Here is a 14,114-nt window from a genome sequence, read left to right as displayed (position 1 = left end):
TATGTTAATCCATTAGCATTGTTATTTGTTTGATTTTATGTTATTTTAGTGTTTTTCAGATTTTTAATAAAGATGTAAGAAATTCCATTGATTTTGGGCTTAAAGCAAACTTTGAGAAGATCTAGAAAATGTGACTAAACCTAACCAATCATAATAAATAACCTATATGATGTAGTTAAGTTTAATTAAATCAAGGAAATGATTAAATCGAAATTTCTCAAATTTAAGTTAAAATCGGATTGGATTCAAATTTAGATTCGTATTGGTTTCATATATATATATATATATAAAAGCCAAGTACCACACAAGCTAGTTACCCAAGCCAAGAAAACCAAATTATTAGAAAGAGGGAAGTAATTACCAGAACAGTTAACCGTTAACATAACAAAGGAAAAATAAAGACACCTAGAGGCTAGAGAAGTTAAATTAAATAGCTAGACCTTTTTTTTTTTTTCTTTTGTCTTTGTCTTTGTCTTTGTTTTTGTCTTTGCCCTTTCTAATCATTATATATACGCTAAAATTTAACCTCTAAATTAACTAGGACCATGAGATGAGTGATACCAAAATTAAAACAAATTTGGGCTATATAACTTACCAAAAGATCTATCATCTTGATCACTACTTTACTATCAAAATATGACCACTTTGTCATTTTAACCTTCGAAGTTTATATAGTGATACTCGAATCCCACGAATTTTCAAATTGTGACAATTATTAATCCATTAGTAATTACTTCTGTTTGTTTGGATAAAAATTAAGTGACATAAGTCACTCGTAATTTTTTAGCTCCAAAACGACCGTAGGCGCAAAGTGTTTAAAAAATAAAAACACACAAAATATATATATATACATGGCAAAGGAAAATCTTCAGCGGGTTAACCACACGACAAATGCTACATAAATTCTCACTTTTACATTCTTGAATGCATATTTGTTAACACAATAGTAAAAATTATCATTAAATTTTAGATGAATCACTAGTCAATTTTAAATTTAATAATAATTTTGGATGCATCACATTAAAGATTGTATACTTAAAGAGTGTAGTAATGTAAGATTGTATATATATATCCAAAATATTTATTTGGTATTTTACAGCTAAAAGCTAAATAATTCAGTGGGCTTTGCTTTCAACAATTATTAATATTGGTAGGGTCAGAAAACAACTAAACATGCATTGACGCATCCAACTATGGCATATAATTAAGATTGACGAGGAAAAGCTTTTGTTTCCCGGAGTGAAAACAAAAGTAGCCATCAACTTTATCTTCAACATTTTTTTTTTTGTTCGTATTAATTAGGTTTTTCTTTTGGTGGGTCATAGGAGCATGCATTATTGCAGTGCATGGATGACAACAACTTTTTTTTTGTTCGTATCAATTAGGTTTTTCTTTTGGTGGGTCATAGGAGCATGCATTATTGCAGTGCATGGATGACAGGATGAGGCTTTTATTTCCCCAGAAACAATACCTAAGCCCTTCAAACCTTGTCAATTCCTGTAGCATGAATTGACAAGGTTTGGACACTTCGTTGTAGGGTTTGGCTTGAGTGATTAGTGGTGGCTGTGGCAATGCATTCTCGTGGTGGTTCGGCGGTGCGGCTGAGTTGCTGTGGTGTTGGGTCGTCGTTGGCGTTAGCAGAAATGAGGGTAGTGATGGGTGGGCAACTAGATGCTGTAGTGGTCACTGTTCGGGGGATTTGTGGCGCTAACGGTGTCGGACTGTTTGAATTATAAATAATTTAAATAATAAATATGAAAGAGTTTTTTAAAAAAAAAAATTATTTGTCCAAATAAGAATTGATTGCTCGAAACCTGCTAGCTAGCTAGGATAAGTAAGCCCATAAGAGGTTCTCTTCTTCTTTTTCTTTTTCTTTTTTTTTTTAAGGTACTGAAACCTCTTTCATTCAAATATTCAATCATTCATTAGAAAAAAGAAAAAAAAAATCAATCATTCAAAAAGCATCAAAAGATTACAACTTTCCGCATGTACAACTTCATGAATAAGATCCGAGTATTCTTCCATCTGATGTTTAATTTAAGCACCCCCTTTATCCACAGATGTGCTACGGTACTACTATATTTGTTTCACTTTTTATGTGCATCACGACTACTCAAGATTGGAAACTGTGCAAAACAATCTTCACATCTTCAATCAACGTACCGTATTTCAGCCACAGTTGGTCTTTCGACTTAAAAGCATTAACAATCTCCAATACACCACCTTCCAAAATAACATTTCGTAGGTATAAATCTCTGCCAAAAAATACTGCGTTCCAAGCCGCATAAGCCTCCGTCATTGTTGAGTCGGTGATATACGGAAGAGACAAGCACATTGATGCCAAGACCTTACCCATATACTTTTTCCTTACAATAACACCCACATTCATCAACTTTCTAGTCTTATCAATAGCCGCATCCCAATTTATTTATAAACACCATCTGGAGGCATTTTCCACCATGAGATCACATTGACTTGCCTTCTAATTACTCCCTGATTCTTGTCTTTTTGTACCGCTCCAATTATATGGGCATGGTTTTCTTCTTAATTAATGAAAAGATTATATTTTAAGAGAAGATATGGCTCCGTCCAGGTTGATATAATGGTGGTGTTGGGTTTGTAAATGATGATGAGAGGTGCATGAGCACACGCCATTACTTGGTCGCTCTCAGATAACAATAAAATGTCATTAATTTGGGGTTGATTCGCTTGGAACGATTAGGCAACTAGACTTGAAGTTTATCATTTTTGGTTCAGACTTCATGAGTATATGGATTTCTATGCTTTAAACCTTTGGTTGTTTTTTTTTTTTTTTTCACTTTTTTTCTTTTTTCTTCTAAATTTTTCTTTTAGAAGTTCAAAAACATTTCTCAGTCTTTGTCTTTAAGAAACATCTTTAAAAATTTTACCAACCAAATTTGGATGTACATATAATACTTTACTCAAATGTGACTATCACCAAAATAATTTTTAGGGTAATTTTTAGGGTTAATAACTTTTTTGGTACCTCAGTTTGACAATTTTTACTTTTTCCCCCTAAGTTTTAAAACGGGACAAATCTAGTACCCAACTTATTTGAAAAAACAAAATCAATACATCCATTACTTCCGTCAACGGAATTTCCATGTGTCACTTCCATAATACGCCATGTGTCCTAAAAAAATTAAAAATAATTAAAAATTAAAAAATAATAATAATAAAAAATAAAAATAATAAAAAAAAAGGGAAAAGAAAAAAGAAAAAAACATACACACACAATCTGTTTGGTTGCCGAGATAACAAGGGAAAGATTTAATCATTGCGAAAACACTTTTCAAAACTTTACGAAACCAAACATGTCACTTTTTCATAACTCTAAAAGGAAAATTCTATTCAACCAATGACAATATAAAAAATAAAAAAAAAGTCCATGATCATACCTTTATATAGACTTCAAAGACTTAATTATAAGCATTAAGTACTAAGAAGTCTTAATTATTACAAATAAAGACTTCCAATTACTAATTAACAATAATTCCTTAAAAGTACGTACCCTAAACCAAACACTCATAAATTAAAGGAAAACAAATCATAAACTAGCTTAAACTAAGAACGAAAATTCAACTTTTGGTTGTTGCCTCCATGCACGTTCAAACTTTTCTACTCCCATCCATCCACGTGAATCACTTATGAAGGACCCTTGATTTATTTGCATCAAAAGATGACCTAAATGGAAAACAAAATTTAACACACACACACACACACACACACACATATATATATATATATATATATATATATATATGCCACATCCACACAAGGTATGAAAGCCAACAAATTAAATCCAATAGAAAGAGGCAAGTAAGAAATTACCACAACAGTAAACAGTTAACATGAAAAATAAAAAAGAAACCTAGAGCAGTTAAAATAAATATGCTAGAATTTAACTTCCAAAACATTGAGATAAGAGATACTTGAATTTAAAAAAATAAAAAATAAAAATAAATAAAAATAAAAATTGAGCGATATATAACTCACTGAAGATCCATCATGATCACTACAGATGACTTCTTAAGATTGAGCATATATATCCTCGTAGAAGAACTTTTTGAAGGAATCCATGCGTTGTGTTTGCAAACACAATGCTATGATGAGAGATTCTTCATCTGCAGGACCTGGCATGACAAATATCTTGCCATCAGAATGCAAGATCCCTGGACCCACGTATACAGGCTTTCCCCATCCAAAATCTACACTATACAAAGGCAAACTGATCCAGCTACCAATATTAGCATTGGGATTCCCTAAGAAAGGTGCTTCGGTGAATCCCCTGATGTGGAAGTTTTTCCTCAAAGGAGCCACGTCTTTTTGACTCGTTATAAAATCAAGAGCGGATGTTATGTACTCATCTGTAACTCTCTCAATTGCTTCCCTCAGTTTCCCAGAAGCATAACTCAGTGGCTTGGACAAGAGGTCAGCATAAAGACACGTCGATGTCATGGTAGCGAAGATTACATTCCCAAAGTATCCTTGAGTGAGCGGTGGTTTGACCCGATTGCGGCCATCGGCTCCGAGGAGAACTCTTGTTGGTTGGCAATCATCGCCTAGACGTGCCTTGCATGCACACCTCCAAATGTGGCCGGCGACAGCTTCATATCTAGAATAGGGTCGTGCCAACACCATGTTTTGATTGGCTTTTTTCTGGAGTTCCTTGACTTGCTCTTTGGTGACTTTGAGTAGGACAGCACTAGTTTCTTTCTGTTGCTCTGCTTTAGTGTCGGAACAACCTATTAAGAGTGGTGGTTTTGAGAACGCTATATGATCAAAACGTGGAAGCACCGGCGATACTTCACGTGACCGTAACACAGTTCGATCATGAAATGGCATCTCATCGAACCCCAAATCCTCTCCACGAGCCAACTTAGCCCAAGCATTGGTGAAGTTCATTGCAGCCCGCCCATCAGCCACAATGTGGGATATGGCTGTTCCAACACAAAGGCCACCACAAGGAAATCTTGTTAGTTGCACCAATAACAAGGGCCGCTCCTCAATTGAAGTAGCACTGTAATCAACTCTAGGGAAAAGATGTTTGATTATCCCGTTTGGTGTAAAATCACCAAATTCGTCCAGTTTTGATTCAGAGTAAGCTTCCGTCAGCTGCGCTCCCATGGCGTTGCAATGAAGTTGTAGTCGGGCTCCTTCGATCCAATGAAGTCGGCCAGCAAGTGGGTAGTAGTGAACCAATGCACGGCTTAGGGAGTTCTTCATTGTCTCAATTGAAAATGGTATAATGGTGTTGTTGTTGGGTTTGTAAATGATGATGAGAGGTGCATGAGTCCACGGCATCACTTGGTCGCTCTCCGATAACAATAAAACGCCATTTGGGGTTGGCTCGCTTGGAACGACCATGCAAGTAGACTTGAAGGTTATCATTTTTGGTTGTAAGTACTTCAGTATATGGATTTCTATGCATCAAAAGATGACCTAAATGAAACACAAAATTTAACATATATATATAATCATTTATAAAATTATTTTGCACAGGTCCTTTTTTTTATTTGGTAACATACCCAGGCCCTTTTAATATCAGATGCCCTACGACTTCTCATCTATGGCAGCTTTTATCAATTTGGCATTATCGTCCTTGCCTCTCTTTTTCTAGGTGGCATTTAACCAAAAAGGCATCTCTGGTAGTATCCTGCACCTATGGCAGTGTCTTCTTGTGTTTGGACAGCAGTGAAAATCTTCAGCGGGTTAATTACACCGGAAATAATACACAAATTCGTACTTTCACATTCTTGAATTATCAAATTGTGACAATTATTATCCCATCTAGCTTGTAAGTGCTTCTATCTATTTGGATAAAAATTAAGTCACATGTATGTGTCGCTCATAACCTTTTAACTCCAAAACTACGTACCCTAGTACGTTGCAAAATGTTAAAAAATTATGATGCGAAGGTCCTTCTATTGTAGTGCTGATCATATCATATGTCCTGCCACTTCTCATCTATTTGGCACTGTATATCTAGCACGTGTTCCTTGCCTGTCTTCTTTCTATCATTGTCCTTGCAATATTTTTTGTTTAGGTGGCATTTAATCAAATAGGCATCTCTAATAGTATCTTGCACCTATGGCAGTGTCTTGTCGTGTTTGGACAGCGGTACAAATCATACACAGATTCTTGCTTTTACCTTCTTTTTTTTCTTTTCTTTTTTTGACGTGAGTACTAAAAATTATAATTATATTTTAAATGAATAATTATTAAATTTTAAATTTAATGACAATTTTGGATGGATCAAACTAGGGATTCAATTGTATATTTAAGAGGGTAAGAGTGAAAATGCGTCTAATATTGGGAAAATGATTCTCTCCATTTCAAATAAGAGTAATATTGTCTTTTTTTTTTTTTTTTTTTTTAGGGATAAATTTGCGGGACAAATTTACCCTCCTAAATATACTAAATGGATACTCTCCATTTTATTTGAAATTGAGAGGATCCGTTTCCAAGCTTATTGGATGATGTCTATTTGAGCGTGTTGAGCCATATTAATTAATTGTTCATCTAACTGCAAAGAAATTAATTAATGCTTAAGAATATTCATCTAGTTAAAATATTAAATTTAAACAATATTAATATATTAATATTGTTAGGCTCAAAAAATAACTATACATTGATGAATCCTACTAGGGGTGAAAAGGTTGGCAGTTATTAATCGCCTACTAACCGCTAACCACTTTTAAAGGCGGTTACGAAAAACCGTTAACCGCCTAGGAGATTACCGTTAGCAATTTTAGGTTTTGAAAAAATTAGTAACCACTAACTGCCTATATATATATATATAAGAGCCAAATATTGCACATTCAAGCCATTTAACTCGCATATGTTAATTTATTAGCATTGTTATTTGTTTGATTTTATGTTGTTTTAGTGTTTTTCAGATTTTTAATAAATATGTAAGAAATTTCATTGATTTTAGGCTTAATACACACTTTGAGAAGACTTAAAAAATGTGACTAAACCTAACCAATCATAATAGATGACCTATATGATGTGGTTAAATTTAATCAAATCAAAGAAATGATTAAATCCAAATTTCTCAAATTTGAGTTAAAATCGGATTAAATTCAAACTTAGATTCCGCACACGTCTCAGTATTTTGAGTTACCTTTCCAATACCATTAGTTCCATATATATATATAAGCCAACCACATAAGCTAGTTTTTTTTTTTTTTTTTGTCATGTCCACACAAAAGAAGGGGGAGGGAGAATTTAAACTAGTAACATCTGTTTTATTAGGTATGGTCTACGGCCGATTGAACTACCCCTTAAAAACACCACATAAGCAAGTTAAGTAAGTCAAGAAAACCAAATTATTAGAAAGAGGGAAGTAATTACCAGAACACTTAACAGTTAAAATGACAAAGGAAAAAGAAAGACACCTAAAGGCTACTGCAGTTAAAGTAAAATACAGTCGTAGGTGGACTTTTTTCTTTTTCTTTTTTTTTTTCCTTTTTTTTTTTTTGTTAGTCTTTCTAATCATTATAAACAAATTGGGCTATATAACTTACCAAAAGATCCATTATCTAGATCACTACTTTACTAGCAAAGCATGACCGCTTTATTTTTACTTTCAAAGTTTTTAAAGTGATACTCCAATCTCACAAACTAGACAATTATTTTAGTCCATCTTCTACATACTTCCGTTTGTTTGAATAAAAGTTAGGTGACATGCATTGCTCGTCATTTTTTAGCTTTAAATTCCAAAACTACGGCGCAAAGTGTTTAAAAAATAAAAACACCCGAAAAAAAAAGTCATTTATAAAATTATTATGCATGGTCCTTCTAATGTAGTGCTTATCACTAAAATATCAGATGTCCTACGACTTGTCATCTATGTGGCAGCTTTTATCAATTTGGCATTTCTCTTCTTTGTATCATTGTCCTTGCAATATATATCTTTTTCTAGGTGGCATTTAACCAAAAACGCATCTCTAGTGGTATCCTGCACCTATGGCAGTGTCTTATTGTGTTTGGACCACAGTGAAAATCTTCAGCGGGTTAACGCATCGACAAATGCTATACAAATTAACGCCTTTTTTTTTTTTTTTTATACAATAGTAAAAATTATCATTGACTTTTGAATGAATCAGTAGTAAATTTTAAATTTAATGATAATTTTGGATGGATCACATTAACGATTAGAAATAAATACAAAATTGATCTTTGTGATTGGTCTAAATTACAAATCATTACATGTTGTATAATAAATAATTTATCTGTTTGTGGTATAAAAAATAATTTATAAGTTCTCGGGGTAAACCAAAATAACAGTTTACTCCATAAAATCAATTTTCGTTAAGTAAATATAAGTTAACAGAACCCGTTACTTTGTCATATCATACTGCTATAGTAAATTAACTCAATCTCATCTATCTCCAAAATTTTACTCAGTGCGTAACCTTCCCTCATTTTCATCTTCCTCACCACGATTTTGGAGCATTTTGCAAAAATTTGACGGTCGCATTTTGCGAAGCGGCTAACGAAGATGAAGATGAGAGAAAGTTACACACAAAGTAAAATTTTGGAGATACAAGAAATTATGTTAATTTACTGTAGTCGTATGACTACGTAGAGTGAGGGTTGATGTAATTTTAGCTGGCATTGTAAAATGATGTGAAAAATCTTAAATTGTCATTTTTGAAAGTCATAAATTAAAAATAACACTAGGTATGAAGTGGCAGAGTGACAGGTTTTGTTTAAATTACTTAATGAAAATTGATTTCAGGGAGTAAACTATTATTTTGGTATACATTGAGAATCTATAAATTATTTTTTATACCACAATGAGTGATTTATAATTTAGGCTAACTACAAAGACCTATAAAATATCTTTTATATCACATGAAGTAATTTATAATTTAGGTCAACCACAATTATTAATTTTACATTTATTCCTAAAGGATAATATACTTGAGAGTGTAACCATGAAAGCGTGTATAACATTTGTTATCGATATTCAGTTGACAGCCACATAATTTGTAGTCGGTGCCACAAGTTGGCTTCGAGATAGAAAGAAAAGAATTAATCGGTTCATATTGCTCGACATTTATATGGCCTACATATTTCGGTACTGGTGCAGAATCCGGGATAGAAATAATGTTCTGACGCTGGAAAAACACATTTCCCGGTGTGAAAACAAAATAGCCATCAACTGTATCTTCAACGTGCAATATTGCATGAATGAGGCTTCTATTTCCCCACCCATCTTGTCAATTCCTGTATTGACAGCTACCACCGACCACGAGGGGTGGTGCTGAAATGATTAAGATACTTCTTGTGGGAAAATTGCTCCAGTGCGAATATGTAGTGTAATTTTTTGACACACTAATCATTTCTCAGCTCATATAACGTGGTTGTTACACTTTTCATTTTCATATCTGTATAAATAAATTTGTGTCGTGCTTGTGAGGATTTTGATTATTAACTGCCTGCTGATGTTATTTAAGTAATTTATGCTCATTTCTGGAACATTTGATTTTGTAGATTGCACCTGATTGGAGGCAGGCTCTGACCCTTAAGAAGACTATTGAAGATAAGATTGCTAAAGGTAATGGCTGGAATTTTTATCAACTTTTAATCACATAGTCGCATTGGACTGAAGTAATTTTGAATACATTTGTTGGAATGCAGATGGTGTTATTGGAATAGGCATCACGGCCACTGCCGTGGGACTTCTTGCTGGTGGGATTGCTGCAGCATTCGCTCGCAAGAACTGAGAACTCCCAATCTTAACAATGTAAACTGTGAGTCGCTTCCAGATTTGGCTTCTTTTAATAGTTTGAGTTTTCCCCCTGAAAGAATGTATCAAAATGGCTATATATTGAGAAATATATTTGGACAATTACCGAATTTAAGACACCTTTTATGTTATGGAAGAAGGCCTTTTGAATATGAACTGTTTACCGAGTATATTACACACAAACTAAACTACCTTTTCATGAATGTTTGTTAATGTGCAGTGATTTGGAGGATTTTTTTTGTTTTTTTTATTAGAAAAAGTGTTTTAATGTGACATATAGGTAAATGTTTTTGGGTTTTGAAGAATGTTTTATGTTGAGTTGTTTGTTTATGTATTTATCTTGAGAACAAAAAATAAATGGCAAATAACATAAACATTGTAGGCACTCAGTATTGGAACCACTATTGCTTTCGGGTTCCCTACATGTTTGAAGCTTCATCAATAACATGGAAGTTCAAAAATGAAATTAGACAATTCATCTTTAAAAAAAATAACTAAGCATTGACTTAATTGTTGTTTTTTCAGATGTGATGTTGCATGTTACATTGAAAGGAATATATATATATATATATAGATTCGTGATTCAGAGTACACGTTGTGCAAGAAATTTTTTTTTAATATTTTAATGCAAAAAAAAAAAAAAAATTACACTGGCGTGCTTAGCACGCCGCGTGCTCTTTTGCTTCACCCATATATATATATATATAAAAAGCGGTGGTTGGCGTGATTTGTTCAGTGGTGGCAATTTTTGTTGATTATTTAGCGGCTTCTTGGTGTTGGTCACAAATGGGCAACTCCCGCGGTGGCAACTAGAATCGTCTGTGCCCCGGTTTCTGCAAAATCACCACCGTCGCAATGGCCACCACCTGTTGACCTGCCCTAGCAATTTTTATTTTTATTATTTTTGTCACTTTTACCTTCTAAATTTTTCTTTTAGCATTTCAAAAACACTTCTAAGTCTTTGTTTTTCAGAAACATTTTTCAAAATTTTACCAACCAAATTTGGATCTACATATAATACTTTTTTCAAAAGTGACTACCACCAAAATAATTTTTAATTTTCATTTTTTTATCAACTCTTAAAAAATTAAAACCTAAAACACTTTTCAAAACTTTACGAAACCAAACACGTCACTTTTTCATAACTCTTAAGGAAAATTTTATTCAACCAATGACAATAAAAACAAGTCCATGATCATACCTTTATATAGGCTTCAAAGACCTATAAACATTAAGGACTAAGAAATCTTAATTATTACAAATAAAGACTTCCAATTGCTAATTAACAATAATTCCTTAAAGTAAAACCAACACTCGTAAAAGGAAAACAAATAATAAACCAGCTTAAACTAACAATGAAAATCCAACTTTTGGTTGTTGACTCCATGCACGTTCAAACTTCTCTACTCCCATCCATCCACGTGAATCACTTATGAAGGACCCTTGATTTCTTCTGCGTCAAAAGATGACCTAAATGGAAAAACAAAATTTAAGATATCTATAATATAAGCCATCCACACAAGGTATGCAAGCGAAGAAAACCCAATAGAAAGAGGGAAGTAATTACAACAAAAGTAAACAGTTGACATGAAAAAAGAAAAAAGAAACCTAGAGCAGTTAAAATAAATATATATACAAGAATTTAACCTCTAAAACCATGAGATGAGAGATACTTGAATAAAAAAAATATGAAAAAAATATTTGGGCTATAACTCACCGAAGATCCATCATCATCACTACTAATTGACAGACGACTTCTTAAGACCGATCATATATCCTCGTAGAAGAACTTTTTGAAGGAATCCATGCATTGTGTTTGCAAACACAATGCTATGACGAGAGATCCTTCATCTGAAGGGCCTGGCATGATAAATATCTTACCATCAGAATTCAAGATCCCTGGACCCACGTAGAGAGGCTTTCCCCATCCAAAATCTACACTATACAAAGGCAAACTAATCCAGCTGCCAATACTAACATTGGGATTTCCTAAGAAAGGTGCTTCAGTGTATCCTCTGATGTGGAAGCTTTTCCTCAGAGGAGCCACATCTTTTTGACTTGTTATAAAATCAAGAGCGGATGTTATATACTCATCTGTAACTCTCTCAATTGCTTCCCTCAGTTTTCCAGCAGCATAACTTAGTGGCTCGGACAAGAGGTCAGCATAAAGGCATGTCGATGTCACGGCTTCGAAGATTGCATTCCCAAAGTATCCTTGAGGTAGAGGTGGTTTGAACCGATTGCGGCCGTCAGCTGCGAGGCGAACTCTTGTTGGTTGACAATTATCGCCTGCACGTGCCTTGCATGCACACCTCCAGATGTGGCCGGCGACAGCTTCGTATCTAGAATAGGGTCGTGCCAACACCATGTTTTGATTGGCTTTTTTCTGCAATTCCTCAACTTTCTCTTTGGTGACTTTGAGTAAGACAGCATTAGTTTCCTTTTCTTGCTCTGCTTTAGTGTCGGAGCAACCTATTAAGAGTGGTGGTTTTGAGAACGCTATATGATCAAAACGTGGAAGCACATGTGGTACTTCACGTGATCGTAACATGGTTCGATCATGAAACGGCATCTCATCACACCCCAGATCCTCTCCACGAGCCAACTTAGCCCATGCATTGGTGAAGTTCATTGCAGCCCGTCCATCAGCCACAATGTGGGATATGGCCGTTCCAACACAAAGGCCACCACAAGGAAATCTTGTTAGTTGCACCAAGAATAAGGGTTGTTCCTCAATTGAAGTAGTACTGTAATCAACTCTAGGGAAAAGATATTGAATTATACCGTTTGGTGTAAAATCACCAAATTCATCCAGAGTTGATTCAGAGTAAGCTTCAGTCAGTTGAGCTCCCATGGCGTTGCAATGAAGTTGAAGTCGGCCTCCTTCGATCCAGTGTAGCCGGCCAGCAAGTGGGTAGTAGGGAACCAATGCACGGCTCAGGGAGTTCTTCATTGTCTCAATTGAAAATGGTATAATATTGGTGTTGTTGTTGGGTTTGTAAATGATGATGAGTGGTGCATGAGTCCACTGCATCACTTGGTCGCTCTCTGATAACAATAAAAGGCCATTTGGGGTTGGCTCGCTTGGAACAATCATGCAAGTAGACTTTAAAGTTATCATTTTTGGTTCAGGCTTCGGTATATGGATAGGATATATATATATATATATATATATATATATATATAAAGCCGTGATTCAGAATATGCGCTTAATAACAACGCCAAGCAAGGAAAAAAAGAATTTTAATATTTTAATTAAAAAAAAAATTGTCGGCAGCATGCTATTTATCTTCACCCTTATATATATTATGCGGGTAAAACAAAAGAGCATATTATGCACAAGCCCTTCTACTAATCATATGTCCTACGACTTCTCATCTATGGCAGCTTTTATCGATTTGTCATTATCGTCGTTGCCTGTCTTCTTTGTATAATTGTGTCATTGTCTTGCAAAAAAAAAAAAAAAAAATTGTGTCATTGTCCTTGCAATATTTTTTTCTATATATATATATATATATATATTATGCACAAGTCCTTCTACTATATATATATATATATATTATTCACAAGTCCTTCTACTAATCATATGTCCTACGACTTCCCATCTATGGCAGCCTTTATCAATTTGTCTTTAAAAATATGTGACTCTCATATTTTTAATCCAGAGTACCACGTGTCCATTGTAAATAATTAATAAAATATTATTTAATTTTAAAAAATAATAATAATAATAAACTAATATAAAAGAATAAAAACAATATAGGAAGAGACCGGCCACCTCACGGCCAGGGTGGCTCGCGGGCCAAAAACATTTTTTTTTTTTTTTTTATTTGGCCATTCGGCCACCCCATGGCTAAACTGGGGTGGCCAACCACCCCCTATAGGTTGGCCGGTCACCCCATTGTTTTTATTTTTATTTTCTTTTTAAAAGTTAAATAATATTTTATTAATTATTTTCTAGTGGGACACGTGGCACTCTGTAGAGCGTTAGATCAAATTGGACAGCCAAGATTGAAATATGAGTCTCATATTCTTCCTCTAATACGAGGGAATCCGGATCCGGTGTTTAACCAAAAAGGCATCTCTAGTAGTATCTTGCACCTATGGGAATGTCTTGTTGTGTTTGGACAACGATGAAAATCTTCAATGGGTTAAGTCACCACAAATGCTATATAAACTCTCACTTTTATATCCTTAAATGCATATTTTTTGACACAATAGTAAAAATTATCATTAAATTTTGGATGAATCACTAGTAAATTTTAAACTTAATTATAATTTTGGATGGATCACATAAAAATTAGGGATAAATGAAAAAGTGGTCTCGGTGGTT

The 14,114-nt window shown here is 34.1% G+C and overlaps 1 protein-coding gene and 1 pseudogene across 1 annotated transcript; both read right to left on the bottom strand.

The window, feature by feature from the left end:
- Positions 1-4,024: 4,024 nt before the first annotated feature.
- LOC132191276 (hydroxycinnamoyl-CoA:piscidic acid hydroxycinnamoyltransferase pseudogene) lies at positions 4,025-5,480 on the bottom strand (annotated as a pseudogene).
- A 5,479-nt stretch (positions 5,481-10,959) lies between these two features.
- On the bottom strand, positions 10,960-12,908 carry LOC132191275 (hydroxycinnamoyl-CoA:piscidic acid hydroxycinnamoyltransferase-like). The gene is made up of 2 exons (XM_088511318.1): positions 11,499-12,908; positions 10,960-11,251 (listed from the first exon to the last, which is right to left on the bottom strand). The coding sequence occupies exon 1, from the start codon at positions 12,900-12,902 to the stop codon at positions 11,550-11,552; it is 1,353 nt and encodes a 450-aa protein (XP_088367444.1). The 5' UTR covers positions 12,903-12,908; the 3' UTR covers positions 10,960-11,251; positions 11,499-11,549.
- Positions 12,909-14,114: the final 1,206 nt, after the last annotated feature.

Source organism: Corylus avellana, chromosome 10 (assembly GCF_965113065.1).
Source record: "Corylus avellana chromosome 10, dhCorAvel1.hap1.2, whole genome shotgun sequence".
NCBI classification, from domain to species: domain Eukaryota; kingdom Viridiplantae; phylum Streptophyta; class Magnoliopsida; order Fagales; family Betulaceae; genus Corylus; species Corylus avellana.
Note: the sequence above shows the minus strand (reverse complement) of the source record. Positions and strands in the feature narration are given on the sequence as shown.